Source organism: Oryza sativa, chromosome 6 (assembly GCF_034140825.1).
Source record: "Oryza sativa Japonica Group chromosome 6, ASM3414082v1".
Lineage (NCBI taxonomy): Eukaryota > Viridiplantae > Streptophyta > Magnoliopsida > Poales > Poaceae > Oryza > Oryza sativa.
Genome location: NC_089040.1, coordinates 29,293,020 through 29,314,867, shown reverse-complemented (window position 1 = coordinate 29,314,867; position 21,848 = coordinate 29,293,020). Strand labels below are relative to the sequence as shown.

Genomic DNA, 21,848 nt, shown 5'->3' with positions numbered 1-21,848 from the left:
TGGAACCAATACAGTACAGTATTCATAATATTACTTCGTGCTTATATATTTGGATCGGAGGAGTATTGAACATATTTTTTAGGATAAAAGTGGCAAACCGTAAAGTTTCGTGTAGAAACCTTCTATATTAAAGTTAGTTGTTATAAATATAAGATTAATCTATTTTTCAAATTTGTGATAATGCGTGGAACTCTTAATAACACCACCTATATCGTTAAGCAGGCCCACGAACTAAGCATCCTTCTTAGGCTACGAAGTACGAAATTTAACCAGCAGAGCAAATTGTTGTTTATAGTCCAAATTCCGTCTAAGACGCCAGAGAAGAATTGACGAATTCAATTTGGGCAAAGATGCTGGTAAAACTTAACAATGTTTTAGAGCAAGATACCAGTACATAGTACAAATCAACATACAGATTTGCCACAATTTACTTTAGTACAATTTTACTTATTGACAAACACATTCCATTCTCCGTGGTCCATTTGCTCTGATTGCAGAATGCTCCAATATGAAATCCCTGCCGATTCTTCACTTCTGACCATGCACAGTTGGGACGGCAAAATATACTCAGAAACAATATCAAAGCAAGCAAGCAATAAAACATACTCAGAAAAAAAACTTTTGAACTCTTATTTTTCTATAGTATCGGATTGGAAAGGCCTCAGACCGTCCTAGTTCATGAGCAATATCAACATAGCTCTGGCAACAACGATGTGTGCCAGTTCTGAAACCATCATGTCATCAAAGGCATCAGATCCAATCCAACAATTCGCATTCAACTCACAAAAGATTAATCTGCACGAACAGCCATAGAATTTAAAAGGAGATATAGGTTCATCAAAACTGTGTCAGATTAAAGTATTCTCAGCACCCTTATGAAGGAATCAGACAGGGATAACTGTATTTTCACTTGTGATTTCATCATCCACATCTGAAAAAAAAGCACAAAGAATTTAACAAAAATCACAAAGCAAATAACCTTAAACAAAATCATATCAATTGAGGAATCTATCAGATCTTCCTATTCAATATGAAAGAAATGTCATGGAACGCCACAATCCGCAGATTGGACGCTTTCCTTTCAGAGTTTCGCATCATTTAGATCCCCAAAAGACAAAATTCACATAAACGAAAAAAATACTATGTAAATATATGTGGCGTTTCCAGGATTAGACTGGCACCAAGAACGCCAACAATCAGGATATGACCACACATCAGAAGAATATCATCTGGCGTCCGAGCCATTATACCGTGAAGAACTGAATAATCCTCCGGAATTGGTAATGGACGCATCTAATCAAGAGATCTAAAACCTAATCGAAGGATAAACAACAGCCTAATAATCTAAAAGCAACAGTATGTTTTGTGAGATCTGGAAGCTCAGACAGCCAAGGGTTTGGTCTTCAACTACCACAAAGTAGCAGTATCAGAAACTCTAGTCCAAATAAAAATTGCTCATCACCGCTACCAAGATCTCAAATCAGCTGCCGCAAACAGAAATATAAAACAATCTAAATCTAATTCAGAATGGTCGTAGCGATGGATAGAATGAGGAGCTCAGACAGCCAAGGGTTTGGTCTTCAAATACTACAAAAGTAGTATCAGAAACTCTAGTCCACAAAAAATTGCTCATCACCGCTCCAACATCTATTTGTCTACCAGCGAAACGAAAATACAATAGAAATCAAACCAAATTCGAGAGCAATCAGACGAAAACGAGATCAAAACGGGAAGAGATTACGGAGGAAACAGGCGACGGGCGGAGAGGAGATGGGCGCTATGCGTCGACGGCTTGGCGGCTCTCGCAGGGATTTATAGAGGAGGTAAGCGTTTCTAGGGTTTCTTCTCCCGTGCGGCTAGTAGATGGGCCCGTTTAGGCCCACATAAAATAAGATGGAATTTGCAGCCCGGCCCACTAGCTTCCGTGCCGGATCGTGGCCTTTCTGCGTGCAAGGTTTAATTTGACAGGTTGCACCTAAAGTTCATTTTATATTCCTCACATATTCGTACCACAGTACCAAGATATAACGCATACTCCTCAACATGAAGTACTCGCTAATTTCATCTGATCCAAGCTCATGTGACGTGCCATTATCCAAAACGTCAAGAATACATTCAATATAAAGTATAGGAAGTACTCACCTCATGTGAAGTACTCCCATGCTCGCTTCCTCAACATGCATCAACATGAGGTATATACAGTACCGGAGGGAGTATGGGAGGAAGGAGTACTTCAAGAACACATTAAGGCTGTGTTTAGATCAGCACAAAGTTTAAATTTTGGTTGAAATTGGAGATGATGTGACTGAAAAGTTGTGTGTGTATGACATGTTGCTCTGATGGAAAATGACTAAAGTTTGGATTCAGACTTTGGATCTAAACACAACCTAAATGCATACTTCCTCCGGTACCATAGCTTTTTGACGTTTTGGATAATGACACGGTCTCCAAAATATAACTTTGACTTTATTTTTCTATTATAATATATATAATAAACAAATGCATGTTTACTTTTCTTATTGTACTTTGAAAGATAAATCTATATGTGTTGTTTTAATTACTTTAAATTAAATATTTTTATAGTTATTGATAATCAAAGTTACGAAGTTTGACATTAACTTTGTCCACAACATTAAGAATAATGGAACCGAAGGAAGTGAGAGATAGAGAGAAGAGAAGAAAATTATACTAGTAGTTAATAACCATGTAACTCTTCTACTGGTACATGTTAACATAAGCTCACAGTTGAGACCTTATTAGTTGGGGAATTTTTTTGGGTTTGGTTATCACATCGGATATACGGACACACATTTGAAGTATTAAACATAGTCTAATAACAAAACAAATTATAGATTCCGCCAGAAAACAACGAGACAAATTTATTAAGGCTAATTAATTCATCATTAGCAAATGTTTACTGTAGCATCACATTGTCAGATCATGGCGCAATTAGACTTAAAAGATTCGTCTCACAATTTACACGCAATCGGTGTAATTGGTTTTTTTCCTACATTTAATATTCAATACATGTGTCCAAATTAACATTTTATCTGATAGCGTGAAAATTTTTATTTTGGGAACTAAACATGGCCTGACTCTACTATTAAACTTGATCTAAAGGCCTGTTAGAGCCGCCAAAAGGGATAGGAAGGGAGTAACAACTGCCGGAAGTTTATAATTTTCCATATCATAGTCTACGTATATACACACAGAAAACAACAATTAATTTTTTTAGCTTTGTATATATAGTTACTCCAGCAATATTAGACGATTAATAAGGAAGTAAGGCCAGTTTGCGTGCTATTTTTTCCGTATAAAAATGCTATATATGTGGAAAAAAATTGATAATATACCTTCCTTTGGAATGATTTGCATTTATATATATGCATAAGAAGAATTAGCACAAATATACCCGTACAGCACGATGGGAATGCGGGAGTGCTACGTAACCGCCAGCCGGGTTGTTCACGCATGTTGAACGAGCGGCACCACTGCGGTCCCTGCGGCACCGCGTCGGTGCCGTGGTCTGGGAGAGCGGGAACGTGGTGGCGAGGCGGTGCCGCGGCTGTGTCCTGCGGGACCGTCGCGTCCCCGCAGATTGGTGATGCGGGATGGCGCATGCTCCTCCAATACATGCATGCTTACGTGCATATGCTTTGCACGAGCCAGCCAATGGAATGCCGGCTCACAGGATGCTACACTACGCACGTAATCTAACTTACTGCTAATGCATGCATGCCACTAATCCCGCGCAACCAATCCGCGGAACTGCGTCGGTTCCGCACAACTGTATCGCGGCACCGCTAGACTGACACGGTCCCGCGTCTTCAAGCTGCGCCGCCGGTGCGGTGGCGCGTTCCCGTTCAGCGGGAAAAGTATATTTTCACAACAACGTTAGAAACATGTATATATGTGTAAAACTACGAAAAATAATGCATATTTCAAAATATAATTCATATATGTGAGCTTCGATCAGCATCAAAGGAAACATATATTCTTTCTTAAAACATACCTTCCATATAGAAAAACATATATATATATATATATATATATATATATATATATATATATATATATATTATATGCAGATCTAAAGACTCGAATCATACGACGACCAACTATTAATTGTTCATTGTCGAGATGGCCACAATCCTTTTCGTCGGCGTTCTCCTGATGAGCTGCTGCTTCGTGCTTATTTCCTCTGCATCTGGCAATGGAACGATCAGGCCGATCTTTTCGATGAACCAAGCGGTATGTTACACTACACATTGCTGATTGAATTGCTTTTAATTTGGTATGGTTGCATGAAGTATCGGTCGATCTATTCTCAAATTAATTTCAATCTACAAAATCATATATATGTACTCTTGGGATTGGTTCATCAGAGAAAATGTGGTGCAATTGGAGGAACAGCGCGCTGCAAAGAGATCGTTGACGGATACATTATTGAAGACGGCAGTATCTTTCAGGTGAGTTCTTTTATTGTAACGAACCCGCGTAAGTTTGCATGCAGTTGTAGTTTAGATACAATCACATTGATCAGAACGTTATAACATGATCCCACGTACGTATAATCTATCTCTATTTATTTTTTTATGTTAATGTGGTTTTTTTTTTGCTTTGGTCTTCTCTTTAATTAATAATGTAATACAGTATATAATAATGAATAGATTGACATAAGAACTCCGTACTAATGTTGTTTGGCATACTGTAATATTTTTGGGAATTTTTTTTTGTGCCTCTAAATCTTTGCCCTATGCTCATATCTTTTTCATACCCCTGAGTTTGTCATCTCTCTTATGTGTTTTGATCTACTTTATGTCTATTCTATTAGCTGGCCGTTAGATTTTTTCCAATGACCATACTACCTCTTCCTCGTACATAAAAAGCTAATTTGAAAAGCATAAGTGCAAGAACAATTTTAGATTAAAAACAAATCAAGGAGATAAATATATTACCCCAACTTTAAATTTTAAAATGAATTTTAATTAAATTTGATGAAAATTTTAATGGTATTTGACCTTCTCTCTCCATGGACACATGTCTTCCAATTTGGTTGAAGTTCTTTAAAAAAATATCCTTTTGGTTTCCAGGTAGAGGAGAAATAGGAAAACCAAATGATTTTTTTATGCAATTTTCCTAATTTAAATTTTATTAAATTTGATTGTAATTCTTTTAGAAAAGTTTAAAGTTTGATTTGTCAAACAATTCTATCCATTCAATTAATTGTAATCGAATCTTTTGCCTTCGTAGTTATATTTTTATAAGAGTAAAGTACATCACCGGTCTCTAAACTTGTATCGTTGTGTCATCCCGGTCCCTAAACTCGCAAATCGACCGTTCAGGTCCTCAAACTTGTTCGACTATGTCATCCCGGTCCCTAAACTTGTAGATCACTCGTATAGGTCCTCCAATTTGTTCAGTTGTGTCACCCCAGTCCCTAAACTTGGATTTGAATATCATCTGGGTCAAATAGGACGGTCTAAAGACTTTATATTTAAAAATAATTCATAACTTTTTCATGTGAACTCTAATGAAGATAAACTTTATATCAAACTTGTAGCCCTCGACGCGATCTATAACTTTGTAGTTGATGTTTTTTTTATTTTAAGTCATTTTTTGTCCCAAAATGTAATTTTAAAATTAAAATTACAAAATCTATAAACATGCAACAATATTTTGGGACCCTAAACAGTTTTAATTCAAAAAATTTTCAACTACAAAGTTGTAGGTCGCGTCGAGGGCTACAATTTTGATATAAAGTTTGTCTTTATTAGAGTTCACATGAAAAAGTTATGAATTATTTTTTGGTATAAAGTTTTTAGACCGTCCTGTTTAGGGACCGGGGTGACACAACTGAACAAGTTGGAGGACCTAAACGAGTGATCTGCAAGTTTAGGGACCGGGATGATACAGTCGAACAAGTTTAAGGACCTGAATGATCGATTTGCGAGTTTAGGGACCGGGATGACACAGCGGTACAAGTTTAGGGACCGGTGATGGACTTTACTATTTTTATAACAAGCGTTCCCATATAGAAAGAGAGAGTAATATAGTCATTTCAGAAAATCTAACACCAAAAACTCAAGGGTATATAAGGGAGATGATAAAAGTCAACAACAAAAAAAGATAGGCTTTATTATTCATAGGCGAAAAAGATTGTTCTCATCATTTTTACTTGTATTTATGTACCTAATCTGTTGTTTTTTCTTTCAGTCAGCTGGGTATATAACAAAAACATATGAGGCACACTATGGATTTATAGCAACAATGGACGTTTACGGCTTCCCTCTTAGCCCGGGCCAAATTGTCAGTTATGGTTCAGCTTGGATCATAACTGATAATGTTGATGATCCAGTATCGAATTTAGAAGTCATTCAGATCGGTTGGAGGGTAGATTTTTTGGTTTATGTCCTATATTTTTTTCTTAACTAGGAAAGCATTAGTTTCTAGTTAATCGTCTTAATATCCTCACAGGTCGAGCCAGGTGATAAACGCCTGTTTTCGACCTCTATTGCAATGTGAGTGATTTTTCTACACATCCAGCATTTCATATTCTGTTTACTAATACTCTTGCAGCCACTAAAAAATATCATTTATCTCTTCAAAAAAGACATCGGGTCCTAGCTTTCCGTTAACAGATCCCTCTCACGTGGACAAAACCTGCCCTGGTTTTCAACCCAGGATCGGCGCATACATACGTCCTAACGATTCTATCCCTGGTATTTCCCAACCAAATGGAACCAAGGAATACATCACACTCAAAATAACCAAGGTTTTGTTTTTTCACCAATCCCAAAAAATCAATATCGTATATCAATGGATAATACTCCTATGTGAGAACAAAAAAGGTTTAATCTATTTTTCTCTTTTTGATAATGATGTACAGGATATAACTTAAGCGAATTGGATGGTGCATTATGGGTTTAACAGGGATCCTGATCTCATTGGTCGCATTCCCATGTCGTACTACAGTACACTATCTAACTCAGCAACTAACATCTGGTTTGGAGGCATGGTGGCTACAAATGCTACATTTCAACCGACTCCTCCGCTTCCGATGGGCAGCGGTTACATGCCAGCTGACAACGGTAACATGGCAGCGTCCATGAAGAACATTCAACTCATCGATGAGCAAGGGCGAGCCTGGTCAGCAGGAAATGGTTTAGTTGGCTTCTCCACCAAGAAGGATGACTACACCTTTACTCCTATTGTTGGCGATCAGTTTTTCTACGGGGGCCCCTTCCAGCTCACAAGCTCGGGAACCATGTTGCGCGCTAATGTCGTTTACCCTCTTCTACTAGTGTTGTTTTTTTATTATCTTTTCTCATAGCTACCTTTGGCATAGGTTGAAAAATAATTTAGATTATGCCTATTGAAAAAAAATCACTATGTATATTTAAATATTTCCTCTGTTTTATATTATAGTCATATGATTTTTTTTCTTAGTCAAGCTTCTTTAAATTTGACCAAGTTTATGAAAAAAAAATCAGCAACCTCTCCTCCACGTTGCCCCGTCGTGCCGGTCAAAACCTGGCGGTACACGGTGGGTGTTGCGGGGCACTAGGTTGTGTCTGAGCCGCCAATGGTCGCCTCCGCCTCCCCGCTGTCCCGCGAAGCGGGCCAATGTCCAGTGGCACGAGGTGAGGGCGTGGGCTACGAGCAGAGCTGATTGAATTTTATGGTGGTGTTCTCGGTCCGTTTAGTCCTGCATGACTGGATTTTGTATTGAGTTTTGCCCGATTGAATTTCTTATTATCGATATTTAATTTTATGATTTTTCCATCGTACGCGGCTGGTATATAGAGCGATAATGGACAAAAAATCATTCATAACCCTTAGTAAAGCAAAATCGGACTCCAACCTAAAGCGGGGGCAACATCATGCTTACGTAAGCGAATGATGGATAGTAGAAACACTACTAATGTTTAACAAGGTATATATCTATATCTATAATCTATAACTAATATAAAGATTCATATTTTTCCTTTCGTCATAGTAATTTTGGGTCCGTCAATCAGAAAAGCGGCACCCTCCATATACACGCGCAATTACATCCGTACGACGGCCAAAGCCTACTCGTGTACGCCGGACAGATAAAAAAAAATCAAAGATCGATTAACAAACCAATCGAACAATCATTGTAAGTATTACAACTACACCGACCGATAATCCTAACAATAATCTAATCTCATAGAACCACTTCCCAAAATCAGACTTTCATAGTTCGACACAACCAAATCCAAATCGGATGCACAACACCATAAGGCAAACACAATAACCAAAGATTCACCCAAATAAAATCAACAAAGGGATCCATGGGAGAACTCCAATCCACCCCAACAAAATTAGCATTGCAACCTAAAGCAATTGACAAATCCCTTCTTACATATCCATCTTGACCTCTTTCTTCAGCTTCTTCAGGTCCGGCACTAGATCGATGGCGACTAGCCTGGATAGAAGATGAACAGCGCTGGACCACTTGATGTTGTGGTCACACCGTTGCCGCCTGCGCTTGCACCTTCCTCCATTGCCACTTACAACCACCAGATCCGGAGAAGTTGAGGTCGTTGCCAGCCTTCACGCTGCCCTCCACCGGTCCACCCCAACGCCAGCCTCCGCCTTGCTAGATCCACCATCACCATGGCCACTGCTGGTCTGCTGCCGCCTTCTTGTCCCCTTCGCCGTGGTCGTTGCGAACCGGACGCTCGGGGCGGGAGGATGAGAGGGAATGCTCGAGGCGGAGGATGAGAGGTGGAGGAAAGGAGAGGTAGAGGTAGCGAACCGGACGCTACTGCTTGCCTCCTTGCTCGGAGTCAGAGGATTCGAGATTGGGATGAGGAGAAGTGGGTTTGGTGGCGGCTTGGGTCGGTGGGGAGTGGGGACTGGGGAGCGGACGGGGATTAGGGATTAAAGAATAAAGACCGTGGGCCACTAGATGGCCTCCGGTTTTTTCTTTTCCGAGCTTCGTATAGTTGATTTTTCTTGTACTCATCACTGCTGCCGGCACGATTCGTCTCTTGCAGCAGGCACGCATCACTGCTGCCAATCTGCCATGGTGCCACCACATCATTTATAATTGTGAATTGGAAATAAGCAGATACTGTAGTATTATATATTTGACAATATATTTTTTTATGAATCTATAACTAATATAAATATTCGTATTTTTCCTTTCATCACATCTAATTTTCATCATGTTCGTATGCAATCCGATTCGGTTAGCAATAGCCATGGAAAAAAATTGCAAAAAAAAAAAAAAATCGGTGGCCGCCGACGCCATCACCGCCACCGGAGGGAAAAGAGAGGCAGCAAAGGGAGCCGCCGCTGCCGGATCCACCCGCGGTGGCCGCCACCGCCGACGGATCCACCCGCGGATGAAGCCGACGCCGTCATCGCCGTCAATGCCGTCGTTGAGAGGGCGTCATCACCGTCAAGGCCAACGAGGAGAGGGAGAGGGGGAGGGACGGCCGTCGCTGCCGTCTCCGTCGCACCCCGCCGTCGCTGCGCCGTGCCGGTGAGACGGGAAGGAGAGCGGGAGACGGAGCGCGAACGCCAACGCCGTCGTCGCCGCCGTTGGGAGGGCGCCGTCTCCGCCGCACCCTGTCGTCGCCGCGCCATGCCGGCGAGAAGGGAGGGAGAAGGGAAGGGAAGCAGCATCGGTGGTGGGAGAGACGGCGCCGGTGGTGGGGGAGGCGGCCAGCTTGGGGGAGGGGGAGAAGCGGGAGATGGGGAGAGGGAGCGGCACCGCCGGAGGGGAGGGGAGGGGAAGCGGCGCCGGTGGGGAGAGAGGGAGGGGGAGAGGAGGCGTTGGGCGCAGGGTGGTGGCCGGCTCAGCTGGGGGAAGGGGGAGGGGGAGGGTTAGGGTCATCAATTTGGAATTGATCTGAGCCGTCCATCAAAATGAACGGCTCAGATCGATCGAGGGTTTGGGCCGCACGCCGGCCGGTGGACTAGCAAGTGAGAGGAGGAGTATGGGGGTATTAAGTAGACTTTTGCGCTTGCAGGCTAAAGAAGAAAATGGGCTGAAAAGGGCCCATAGAGAAAAATGATTTTTATTTTGACTTTTATTTAAATAAATGCTGAAATGATATTTGTATTATCAAAATTACCAAAATTACCAATTAAGCTATGTAAATTCCAAGAAAATTTCAAAGAGTGTAATTAATATAGAAAATTTAATAAAAATTAAATCCAAACATAATATTTTATTTCTCACACTTACTTTACTTGAACATTAATTTAATTATATACCTACCAACATAAAAATACCCTAATATTCCAGAAAATGTGTATTTCATTTAATTAGAATTTAATATGTTTTAATTTAATTTAATCTTTTTTTTCATTCCGTTGCAACGCACGGGCACTTTTGCTAAAATTTCAAAGTGTATAATTAATATTGTAGAAAATTTAAATTTCATTAAATTAGAATTTAATATGTTTTAATTTAATTCTCTTTTCTTTTCTTTCCGTTCCAACGCATGGGCACTTTTGCTAAACCAAACAACACTTTTGATCAATACACACACTCCGTAATCACCCGGTGCAACGCACGGACACTTTTGCTAGTAAAGATAAAGATAAATAAAAAATAAAAAATAAGGGACTAGCTATAAATCACTCAAAAGATGTTTTTATAAAAATCATATGAATATAATTACGGTCAATTATAATAGTTACATCATATTTACATATTTACATTGTAATTACATGTTTGGGTGCATATCAAAACAAAATTGATACATGTCTCATTTGGTAATGGTTGCATGCTCTCCACCATGAGATCCTAGAAAAAATGTTTTGGGTGAGATATAGCAAAATCGAAAAAATAATATCCCTTTCCCGTTCGGCTTAAAGTCTCTCTCTCTCTCCCTCCTCGCTGTCCCACGGCTCTCTTTCTTTCCCCCTCGTGGGCCACGCCTCCTGCACTAGCCCATCTTCCTTCCTCTCTCTCCGGCCCACCTCCGCCTTGGGCCGCCTCGCCCAGCTAGCCCAGGGCAGCCCCTCCCGCACCGACAGGTGGGGCCCACCTGTCGAAGGCGTCTTCCTCCTCCAGCCGAGTCTCGTTCTTCTCCCCGGCGGCCGACGAGCCCTAAAAGCCGCCACCGCATGCATCCATCGGCCTCCCTGATCGTTTCCTCTCCCATTTGAATGCGAAAATCGATTCCCCACTCCCATCTCATCATTTGAACCATAATAATCCCACCCGATCGGGCCCTTAATCGCATTAAATCGGCGGCGAACCGTACCGGCGCCGAAGCTTCTCAGGTTGCAGTTTGCCATCGGGTTTGCCGTCGCCGGCCACCTCCGTCTTCTCCTCGCCGTAGAGTCCTCATTAGTGAGCCCGCCATCCTCTCCTCTCCTTCCCTATGAGCTCTCCATCATCCGTTGTGGCACAAAACGCCGGCGAGCCCTGGCTCCCATGCCGCCGGACGCCGGTGCCGGTCTCCAGCCTTACCTGCTTGGCACCGCGTGGGGCCGACATGACGCAATAAACATTGTTTTGTAATATATAAAAAATAATTTAAGAAATTTGGAACATCCATTTTAACAACCATAAAAATTCAATTGGTAATATCTTTGCCGTTTGAATTCCGAATTAACCCATTTAAGTGTCTGATTTTTCCTAACAATGAAAATAACCTATTATGAGCTTTGCTGCTTGTATAGTTTTTCTTAACCTAGTACCCCTCTGACGGAGCGTGGGGCTCCTCACCGGGAGACCGCGCAGGCCCCCCTTTGCCGGTTCGGCCGGGGGCGCTAAGTGAGGTTCTTCGCCCTCGATCTGAGGAATGTCAGCGAGAGAGGAAATGCACAAGACACGGGCGACGTAGACAGGTTCGGGCCGCTGAGAAGCGTAATACCCTACTCCTGTGTTCTGGTGGATCTGTGTGTGAAGGAATACAGAGAGCTCTGGAGCCAGAGAGCTCGAGAGCGAGAGAGAGTTCAGACTCTCCAATCCCCTCCCCAGAGTTCGACCTCCTCTCTCCCTCTTTAGGCCTGGGCCTTCTTTTTTTATCTGGTTAGGGGTCACCACACGGGCCTCTCGCTACCTCAGAAAAGAAACATGCTTTTTACAATGAGGGCTAATCTACAGCCGGAAATGACCTCTGACAAGCAGTACGCACGCCTCCTTCTCCGCCCGCCCGCTTTTTCCGGGGATGCCCACTTCAACCTTCATTTACTGGCCAGCGACTTCCTTGCCATACTTGCGCTGAAGCCTGGAATGAATCTGACCGGGACTGACATACCCACTCCTGGAGTTGGCACGCCGGCTCCGGCTAGGGACGAGAGCCAGGAAGCTCTCATCATTCCGACGGGACGGGGCGAGGCGTGTGACAGGCCGCCTGTTGCCACCTAACCCGCGATCTGACAGGTCTGTGACCGGTCATATACCGCGACTGGTCACAGACCGGATAAGCATGCGCTGCGCCGCATTGAATGCGGCGTGGCGCGCTCGTCTAGCCCGCTATAAATGCGGTTAGGTGAGCGCCGCTGTGCTCACCTAACCCACACACGTGGCGCCAAAACCACAGGGGGTCGGGGCGCCCCAGCCCTCGGGGCCGAAACGGGAGCGGCCCGACCCCTCGGGGAGACAGAGGGAGGGGTGGCCACGTCTCCTTCGGGCCCGACCCCCCCGAGGGGGTCAGGCCACGTGGGTGACCGCGGCTACCCAAGCCTCTAGTCACGATACCCCCGGCCCCATGTCACCGACACCCTCCGTTTCATGTTACAACGCTTAAAATTTGACTAAATTTATAAAAAAAATTAGTAATATTTACAACATCAAATTAGTTTCATTAAAAATATTTGTCTTGGATTAAAAATATTACTATTTTTTCTACAAATTTGATTAAACTTAGAGCATCAAAACGACTTATAACCTGAAACGGAGGGAATATATTTTAATGGCAAAATTTACTACAGGACACTCAAAAAACTTGTAATTGGCTGAGAGTCACCGCAAAAACAAGACACAGCTGATGGACACTACAAAAAATTATGTAATTAGGTATAGAACACCGAAGACAATATTTTATAATATCCGGGTCTGAAGAGGTGAGAAATTTTTCGAAATAGCAAGATTGCCCCTGGCTCCATCTTCCTCCACCTGTGAGCAGGGAGCAGCCGCCGGCGAGTTTGTCCTGTGGAGCGGGTAGCGGCAACCGCGCGCCAGGAGCGGCCGACGGCGCGAAGGCGGACGCGGTCGGGCCGGGGAGGGAGCGCGAGGGCGGTGGCGTGGAGCGCTAGCAGGAGGCGGCTACGCGTGAGGCCGGCGACGGCCATTCGATGCGTACGTGTTCGACATCAGCACCGAAAACCATTTGACGCGTACATTCGATTAACACCCAGGCTCAGCCGGAGGAGGAGTAGGAGGGCGTCCACGGCGGCAGGCGGCGTCGCCGGAGCGCAGGTGGAGGCGGCGCTGAACCGCAAGAACGTGGAGGCGCTCCCGGAGGACGAGACGGTGGAGGGCGGCCCGGAGGACGCGTGGGTGCCCGACCACGAGTCTGGCGGATGAGGCCGCCGTCTCCGGCACCAAAAACCATGACCACTGCGGAGCGGCGGCGGCCGGCGGCTCGCCGTCGGTGCTTGACCAGGCTGTGTTCGTCCGCGAGGAGGACATGGAGGACGTCGAGAGGCCGGCCGTCGACATGGCCGCTGCCAATCACAAGCCCAAATGAGCATCAACTTCTTGCAGCAATAACCAATAAAGCCAAATAATGCCTTCTGAAATCTCATGTACAGCTAGAAGTAGAAAATTTCCAGTGGAAATCTTGCATCCTTGGTTCTATGAATCTTGTTATCTACAGTGATCAATCGATCAATCGGATAACCTGTTCTTTGATGAATCTTGTTGTGTTTTTATCGGATGGAATTTGCTGGGATTGCTTTGAATTCGTGCACGACGCCGTCGATCTCGATGAGGCTGCAGTCGGGGACCTTGTCGATCTCGTTCCTCCTCATCTGCCTCCTCACCTTCACCACCTCGCCGTGGCGGCCATTCGACGCGTATGTGTTCGACATCAGCACGTAGTCGCCGGCGTCCGCGTCGGCGTCGGTGGTGCGCCGCCACATCACCCGCTCGGCGCGCTCGACGTCGTCATGTGCGCGGCATGCGGCGAGCAGCGAGCCCCAGATGAGCGCGTCGGGGTGTGCTGGCATTGCCGCGACGAGCTCCTCTGCCTCGTCTAGTCTCCCGGCGCGGTCGAGCATGTCGACGACGCAGCCGTAGTGCTCGATGCGAGGTTCCGGCATGGCGTCGAGTTGCTGGAGCCCCTCCTCGACAAGTCCGGCATGACAGCACGCCGTGAGGACGCCGAGGAGGGTCACCTCGTTCGGCGTCACGCCGGCTCGTTGCATGCCGGCAAATAGAGACAGGGCGTCCTCACCGTGGCCGTGCATTGCGAGACCCAAGATCATGGATGTGTAGGTGTACCGGCGAGACCCAGCGACCGGCGGCCATAGCAAGCCTCATATCGGCCAGCGTTCAACAGCCTCCTCGCGCACGGCCACCTCCTGCTCGCGCTCCGCGCCGCCGTCGCCGCCGCCCTCGCGCTCCCTCCCCGACCGCGTCCGCCTCCACGCCGTCGGCCGCTCCTGGTGCGCGGTCGCCGCTACTTGCTCTCTTGCCGTGGACAACCTCGCCGGCGGCTGCTCCCTGCTAATTTTTTGTGTGTGATTTCAGGTGGAGGAAGATGGAGCTAGGGGCAATCTTGCTATTTCGAAAATTTCTCACCTCTTTTGACCTGGATATTATAAAATATTGTTTTCGGTATGCTATAGCCAATTACACATTTTTTGTAGTGTCCATCAGCCGTGTCTCGTTTTTGCGGACCAATTATACGTTTTTTGAGTGTCCTGTAGCAAATTTTGTCTATTTTAATTTTGCGTTTGCTGTGTAGACGTCATTGTTTCGGAAGATTGGTTGTTCTTCGCTGCTGATCCAGAAGACTTTATAAGCAATCAAGTCATATCATACATTAAAGCATGTTGAATCCTAACATAGTGAAAACTATATTGTTTCGTTGTTATTGGATCGCTTTTATAAATAATACCGTTACTATTCTCTCTCCCTCATGGTGCCATCCCCCAAAGATGGCGTCGAGCACTGCTGTGACCTTAGCAGAGGAGGAGGCCAAGCCAGAGATGGGAGGTAGTAGGATGCGGGCCTCCTCGTCGGTCCTGGCATCTAGTTTTGCTGCGAGGGAGAAGGTGACAACGGGGTGGAGAGGAGGCTCTACGCGAGATTCGTCAGCCAGCGGGGGACGGTCACTTGGTCAGCATTGAGGTGAGTGCTTTAGAAGGGATTTGCTTCAAAGACCGTTGTCACCGTTGATCGCATTGCCTGAGCTCCAATCTACCTTCAACCGTTGCTGAGTTCCCTCGTCTATCCTGTTGTTGAGTAGAAATAGAGAAATAGAGAAGGCGGAGAGATCTGACATGTGGGTTCTATTATTATTATTATTATTATTATTATTATTATTATTATTATTATTATTATTATTATTATTATTATTATTATTATTATTATTATTATTATTATTATTATTATTATTATTATTATTATTATTATTATTATTATTATTATTATTATTATTATTATTATTATTATTATTATTATTATTATTATTATTATTATTATTATACTGATAAGAGTGCCGGTTGCACCATGTGTGTCATCTCATGCCAAAACCGCCTAAAAGAGTGTTCAAAGGATAATTTATTTGGATTAACGAGTTTGGGTAGCCTGGTGTAACCGTTCAGTTGGTAAATTGTCACAATAGTTTAGAGGAGTAATTTGATATTTTGTTCAAACGCGGTAGTAGTACTTCTAATACTATTACTGTATTGTTAGCAATAAGCTTATGTTTCAATAAGAAAACCTTTTTTTAGATAATAATAAGAAAACATTTTATAACGAATAACGTATGTATTACTATACAGCATTCATCATGTGAAGATGTAATATAGTTTCATGTCGAAAAAAAATTATATAATGGTATTGCGAAAAGATTTGCTATATAGAAATAATGATGATGGTCAACATATGATGATCCAGCAGTCAGCGGATGAGTTTGTAGTGCCAGCGTCAATGTCACTCTTGCCGAGAGAAGTACTAGGAGAGCCCGGTGTGCCACTACCATGCAGGCCACTTCCAAATCTAACCATATTTGATTAGCCACTAGTACAAGATATTAAGAGGCTCATGGCACGTCATCATATATTTTTCTATCAGAAAGACCCTGTCTCTTTCAACTGATCTGAAGCGTCTCTTTCAGCTGATCTAAACCTTGGCCTGTACTGGCCTTTTGGCTCGATGATCGGAATAAACAGTTGAGATGCTCCAAGAGGTGTCACATTCAACCATCCATATATACCTCCCTCCCCCCTCCATATATAGCACTAGTATGGAAGCCAGTGGCCTAATGCTGCATTTGAAAAAAAAAGAAAAGAAAAGAAAGAACAGGCCCAAAACAAGAGAATAGTGGAGCCTGGAGAGGCTGGCCTGGGGATGCAGAGGCAGCAGAGCTAGGTGGGTCAATTTTAGCCCAACCTACCCATTCTAATCTGGGAAGGAAAACCTGTTCTGCTGGGTTTTGGACACACCAAGACACCATGAGCAGAGGGAGGAACCTACTCATTCTGGGAAGGAAAACCTGTTTTGCTAGGTTTTTGACCCACTATGAGAAGAGGAAAACCTGGTTTTTTTTGACCCATCATGAGCAGAGGGAGGAACCTACACATTCTGGGAAGGAAACCCTGTTTTGCTGGGTTTTTTTTGGCCCACCGTGAGCAGAGGGAGGAAGACTACAAAACCCTCCCATCTTCTTCTTCGCCGGCGTGCGCTCTGTCTCTCTCTCTCCGCGACTCTGTCGCCCTAGCTTCATCCTCTCCACCGCGTAGCTCAGATGGATTATATCATCTCCGGTGCTCCCCCTCCCCCTGCGATCTTCTGCCCACCACCTCTCTCACCGCCGCCGCCACCTCCACCCATTTTCTACTCTCCACCAGACGTTTCGTACTTCTCTCCACCCGCGCTCCCCTGCTATGCTGGCTTCCCTGCATGCACTGGCGGCGGCGGCGGCGGCAATGATGGTTCTGGCGGCGACGGCCATTCCGGCGGGGATGAGCGTCGCGTGTTCGTCTGCAACTGCAAGTCATGGTCATGGGTTCAAGTGTTCGTTACGATGATCGCGTCTCTCTTCTCGGCGTGCGGTGGCGCCTACATCTACCGGAGCCAGTGCTGGAAGAGCTTGAAGAAGAAGAAGAAGCCACCGCCGCCGCTTCCTCTGTATCGTCCGCGTCCGCCGCCGGCTGGAGACGGTCGACCCGACGTCACCGTACACCATCATCACCATCACTATGGCGCCAACGGCGGTGGCGGGCACAGCGCCAATGGCGGCGGCGGACTCGACGGCAGCAGCAGCATCGGGACCAATGGCGGCGACATCGGCGGCAACGACGACCTCTACGGCGGCGGCGGCAACGAAAGCTTCGGCGCAGCCTCCGACGCCGAGGCGTGCTCGATCATGTAGCGCGCCGACGAGGCGACGCCGGTGGCTTCAAGGCGGCGGACGGCTGCACGAGATGGGGGGGGGGGGGGGGGGAGACGATGGCGCGGCAGCGGACGACAGCCAGCGAAAGTTATTCTAACCTTTTTTTTTTTTAATCTAGAACTAGCACAATGCAAGTGTTTCACTAAAAAGAATCACCCGTCAGCGAGGGATATTTGGAAGGGAGTATCAGCGAGAGGGATTGCGAAAAAGACAAGCATAATGCTTGTTGCTTTGTTTCCCTTGTTTTCCTAAAGCATCACTCCTCACCATCAGGATTATTAGCATTGCCTCCTAATTCAAGTGGCTTCTTGGTTAGCGTTCTCAACTTCTCATTGGCTCATTGCTAGAAGATGATCGCATTTACCAAGGTGCATCTACGACACCACCCTATGGGCGGAACGACTCAAAATAATAGATAGAACCCGACTCAAAAGGTACATGTTTTATTCAATCTCTTGAAAGTGAGTGTGATCTAAGCTCCCGACAAAAAAAAGAAAAAAGAACACGAGTGGTTTGAATGTTTAGTACACACATGTTCTATTCAATCTCTTGAATGTTTTCATAATCATGCTTAACTCAAAAACGAACACAACTGGCTAGTTGCTCAAAATTATGAGCAAGGAAAGCATGTTAATCTAATTTCAATCCCTGTCTATCCCCTTCTCTATGATTTTCATGGCAAGGGGGAACAATTACAGTAACTGTACTGATCTCGCATCCTTATACATTACTTGATAATATACATTATGAAAATTTTCCTCGAAAAAAATATACATTGTGACAAACTCCAAAGCCAAGCCGGTCCTTATTGAACAGCACCAGTAGCATTTCTATCACTTGGTAAATAGACTGGATCATCAACCATGCTAGTAGCATTTCTATCACTTGGTAAATGGACTGGATCATCAACCATACTGACGATAGGAGTTTCCTGCTCTTGCTGAGAACCCTGTGGAGTGCCTACAGGTATGTTGATGCCAGCAAAACCGACCAACACAGCAGCAGCTCCGATGTAGTCCAATAGATGAGGAGCATGACCTGTTAGTGTATCCACAATGGCAGCAATTGGAACTTGGATCGTGAGACCAGCCGTGGCTACTGTTGTTGTTGTGAGAAGGATTGCTTTTGCCCACAAGTAGTCACTCAAAACATTATCTAACAAACCTGTAAAGAACACAACAGCTTGATGTTAGTGCTAGTCCATGGATAGTTTGAGCTTTTATGATCTTTTACGAAGTTATTCCGTTATGACTTCCTACAATGTTATATTTAAAACAACGCAAAGGTTTACACACACAAACACAATGCATTATTATAGCTCACATTATGGTCATGCGTAAACTGCAAACCTACCTTTTCCAACAATAAGACCAACTTGCTCCCATGTCAGCCTGTGGAATGGCTCCAGCTTGGTGAAATTCAAGAACAATGCAAAAGGAAAGAAAAATAACATGTTAAACAGTCCAAGGAATCCAAGAAACTGAGCCATGCTCACTTCGCCTTGACCTTCTTTCTCATCAGGCAGCTTTTTCCGTATCAAGGTGATATACACAGCATACAATCCAGCTGAAACAATAGAAAGGACATCTCCAAGTAGAGGATTTGTGGCAATGGTATTCGCTGTACTACCTGAATCAGCTAGGCTAACAATTATCGTTCCTCCCATGCAGAGAAGTACACTGATTAGTTTCAACCACGTGAATGTTTCTCCAAGAAATACTAGTGCAACCAAGAAAGTGAAGAGGCTAGACGTGCTGCTCAATATCGTATTTGACTGCAGGTACAAAGAAACAAGGACATGTTACCAATGGACAGGAGCGAGGTTAAATAATGGCATGGAAATGCAGGCCTTAGTAACACTTACTGTAACAGTGGTGTATCTTAGAGACAGGTTGAATGTAAGCTGAGCGAGAAACCAGAAAGGGCAGACTACCATGCTGACTCTAGCCACACGAGCACGTGTCCAGCGCCCTTTTGCATCCAACCCTTTGCTGCCATCTGCTACATTCAGCTCGGCCTGGACAGGGAAGACTGCTTCTGAAGCCAATATGTCTTCAGGCAACCTTGTTGGTGAGGCTGTATTGCCCTCTTGTTCACTTCCATGGAGAAGATTTATGCTCTCCAGATCAGCAGACTGCTCCAGGTCCGCAACATCCTTGCCTTTCAACTTTGTCCAAAAGTTGTTGATAGAATCCTCAAAGTATCGTGCAGCCTCAACTATTGGGATGTAAATAACAAATAGAGAATTGCATATGTAGGTAATCAAGAATGGAGAAACACCCTCATCCACAACAGACTGAACAATGTAGCTTGCAGCAATCCATATACTCGCAACAGCAACAATGTAAATCAATCCTAAACACCACCTCCACGAATCTGTGCTCATCATTTTGGCCCACCTACTGCCATTGACGCCAGGACCATCATCAACCTTCATGCTTCCTATCAATACGAAAATCTTACCATTTAGCATTATACAATAAATAACAGTTTCACATGGAAACTATGGCTTTAGTTATCTAGTCCTAGAAGGAAATTAGATTGCAGAAGGAACAGGTTGTCATGGCATCATGCACATCATTTGTGTCCGAATGATCACACAAACAACCTTAATTCAGACTGTATTGCTGAGTTTTAACATAGCTCCTAATCAGTACTCATGCAATCTTTTTTTCAATTCACAAATGTGTTTGCCCATCAGTTGGGTCATCAATTTCCAATGAATTGAACATCTAGAAACAGGTGCAGACCTAAAGGGTGCTCAACTCTAAAATTTTCTCCAGCAAAGTCCGGATGGATCTCCAATCTACAGGTGCAGATCCCCTAGAGTTGGTTCCAAATCCACCTACGCAAATCTGGACCATTACTTCTTTTTTAGGCGTTAGATGTAGCCATTTGCCCATGTCACCCTCTTCTTCCCTAATCCCACACATAATGAGCTATACATTCATAACTGACAAGACAATGAATAATTTAAGTTATGGCATAATGCTTGTGCCGTATTTTATAATTTTCGCTGTTGATCTGCTAATAATATACTCCCACCCTTTCCTTATATTTGCCGTCGGGAGTACTAGTATTCAATCAATTGCGGTAAATACTGGTGCCCCAAGTTTCTGAAAAGTAAGTAATACATAACTATCATATGATGATGTTCCCAGTGTCATATGTATTTCACACAAGATGTTTCTTCTCCAATCAAGTTCTGGTTGTCAACTACTGATAGCCCAGGAAAGCTAATAAGATACAGATTGACATGTCGCAAAGCAGTATAGGATTGAAATGATGTGGCCACCCCGAGTAGATGGGGAACAAAGTGACTTGCTTAATCCGCCATCCATAGAAATCATCAGCTGAAATCCACCCCGGTGGATTTGGAGGTCAAACTCCAGGGGATCTGCAACCCCAATCTACACTGGCTCATGAAATCGCGGAGAGGTGGAGGGAGGGAGGCTACGAGAGTAATCAATACCTTCAAAATTCGACTCGAGCCAGGATGCTGGCCGGTGGAAGGAGCCCGGCCGCGTCGCCCCCTCCGAACCTGCTCCTGCTCACCGGCCGCCGTGCGTCCGAGGGTGCCGCGCCGGGGGAGGAGGCCGCTTCACGCCTTTGCCTCTGGGCCTTCTCGCCGGCCGCCGCGGGTGTGAGGAGACGAAGGGCGCGGGAGAAGGCCGCCGCGCCTCCGGCTCCGACGAGCGGCGGAGGAGGAGGAGGAGAGGGGGATCCGGGGATGGAGAATTTGGAGGGAGAAGAGGTGAGGCCGTGAGGGAGGGGGAGACAGAGATTAGGGGGAATTTGGTAATTCTCCACTTCATCAATTGTTTTAAACTGGTCTTACAACACAACGAATAGGAGGAGGGATTTGATAATTTGACACTTCACAGAGTGAACTTTCGTTTTGAGTAAATTTCACTTTGCTTCACATTTTACTATTGATATGTGCTTTGGATCATCCTTTAATCTATTTTTATATAATAAATTGGATATAGTTGGATAAAAAAGTTATCAGGATGGTCCAAACATCATGGAGGTAAAATTACTTGATCCAAAATAAAACATTAGTTGAAATGTGATCCAAAGCGAAATATAGGTGATAAAATGTGGCCCAAAGTGAAATATGGTGTTTTGTTTATCTGATAAAAACTTTAAACGTTAGCTACCATAATATAGTAAATTGCTTAAATTGGATGCATGAAAGCCACAATTTTTTCTTACAAAATAATTGCACAATATTATATTTTTAGTTGGTTTAAGAAGTAATGGTTAAAGTTGAATTTAGGAGAC

The 21,848-nt window shown here is 44.4% G+C and overlaps 1 protein-coding gene, 1 long non-coding RNA gene and 5 other non-coding genes across 7 annotated transcripts; all 7 read right to left on the bottom strand.

The window, feature by feature from the left end:
• Positions 1–354: 354 nt before the first annotated feature.
• LOC136357068 (uncharacterized) lies at positions 355–1,786 on the bottom strand. Its single transcript, XR_010742120.1, has 2 exons — positions 1,742–1,786; positions 355–931 (listed from the first exon to the last, which is right to left on the bottom strand). It is a non-coding gene; the product is annotated as an uncharacterized lncRNA (long non-coding RNA).
• LOC112939450 (small nucleolar RNA snoR20a) lies at positions 659–749 on the bottom strand. Its single transcript, XR_003243164.1, has one exon. It is a non-coding gene; the product is annotated as a small nucleolar RNA snoR20a (small nucleolar RNA).
• On the bottom strand, positions 842–933 carry LOC112939488 (small nucleolar RNA R38). The gene has a single exon (XR_003243201.1). It is a non-coding gene; the product is annotated as a small nucleolar RNA R38 (small nucleolar RNA).
• On the bottom strand, positions 1,147–1,282 carry LOC112939453 (small nucleolar RNA snoR80). Its single transcript, XR_003243167.1, has one exon. It is a non-coding gene; the product is annotated as a small nucleolar RNA snoR80 (small nucleolar RNA).
• On the bottom strand, positions 1,373–1,471 carry LOC112939498 (small nucleolar RNA Z157/R69/R10). Its single transcript, XR_003243211.1, has one exon. It is a non-coding gene; the product is annotated as a small nucleolar RNA Z157/R69/R10 (small nucleolar RNA).
• On the bottom strand, positions 1,550–1,645 carry LOC112939499 (small nucleolar RNA Z157/R69/R10). Its single transcript, XR_003243212.1, has one exon. It is a non-coding gene; the product is annotated as a small nucleolar RNA Z157/R69/R10 (small nucleolar RNA).
• Positions 1,787–18,073: 16,287 nt separating the features above from the next.
• LOC4341862 (uncharacterized vacuolar membrane protein YML018C) lies at positions 18,074–21,361 on the bottom strand. The gene is made up of 4 exons (XM_015788978.3): positions 21,037–21,361; positions 19,429–20,006; positions 18,918–19,338; positions 18,074–18,728 (listed from the first exon to the last, which is right to left on the bottom strand). The coding sequence occupies exons 2-4, from the start codon at positions 19,999–20,001 to the stop codon at positions 18,370–18,372; spliced, it is 1,353 nt and encodes a 450-aa protein (XP_015644464.1). The 5' UTR covers positions 20,002–20,006; positions 21,037–21,361; the 3' UTR covers positions 18,074–18,369.
• Between the last annotated feature and the right edge of the window lie 487 nt (positions 21,362–21,848).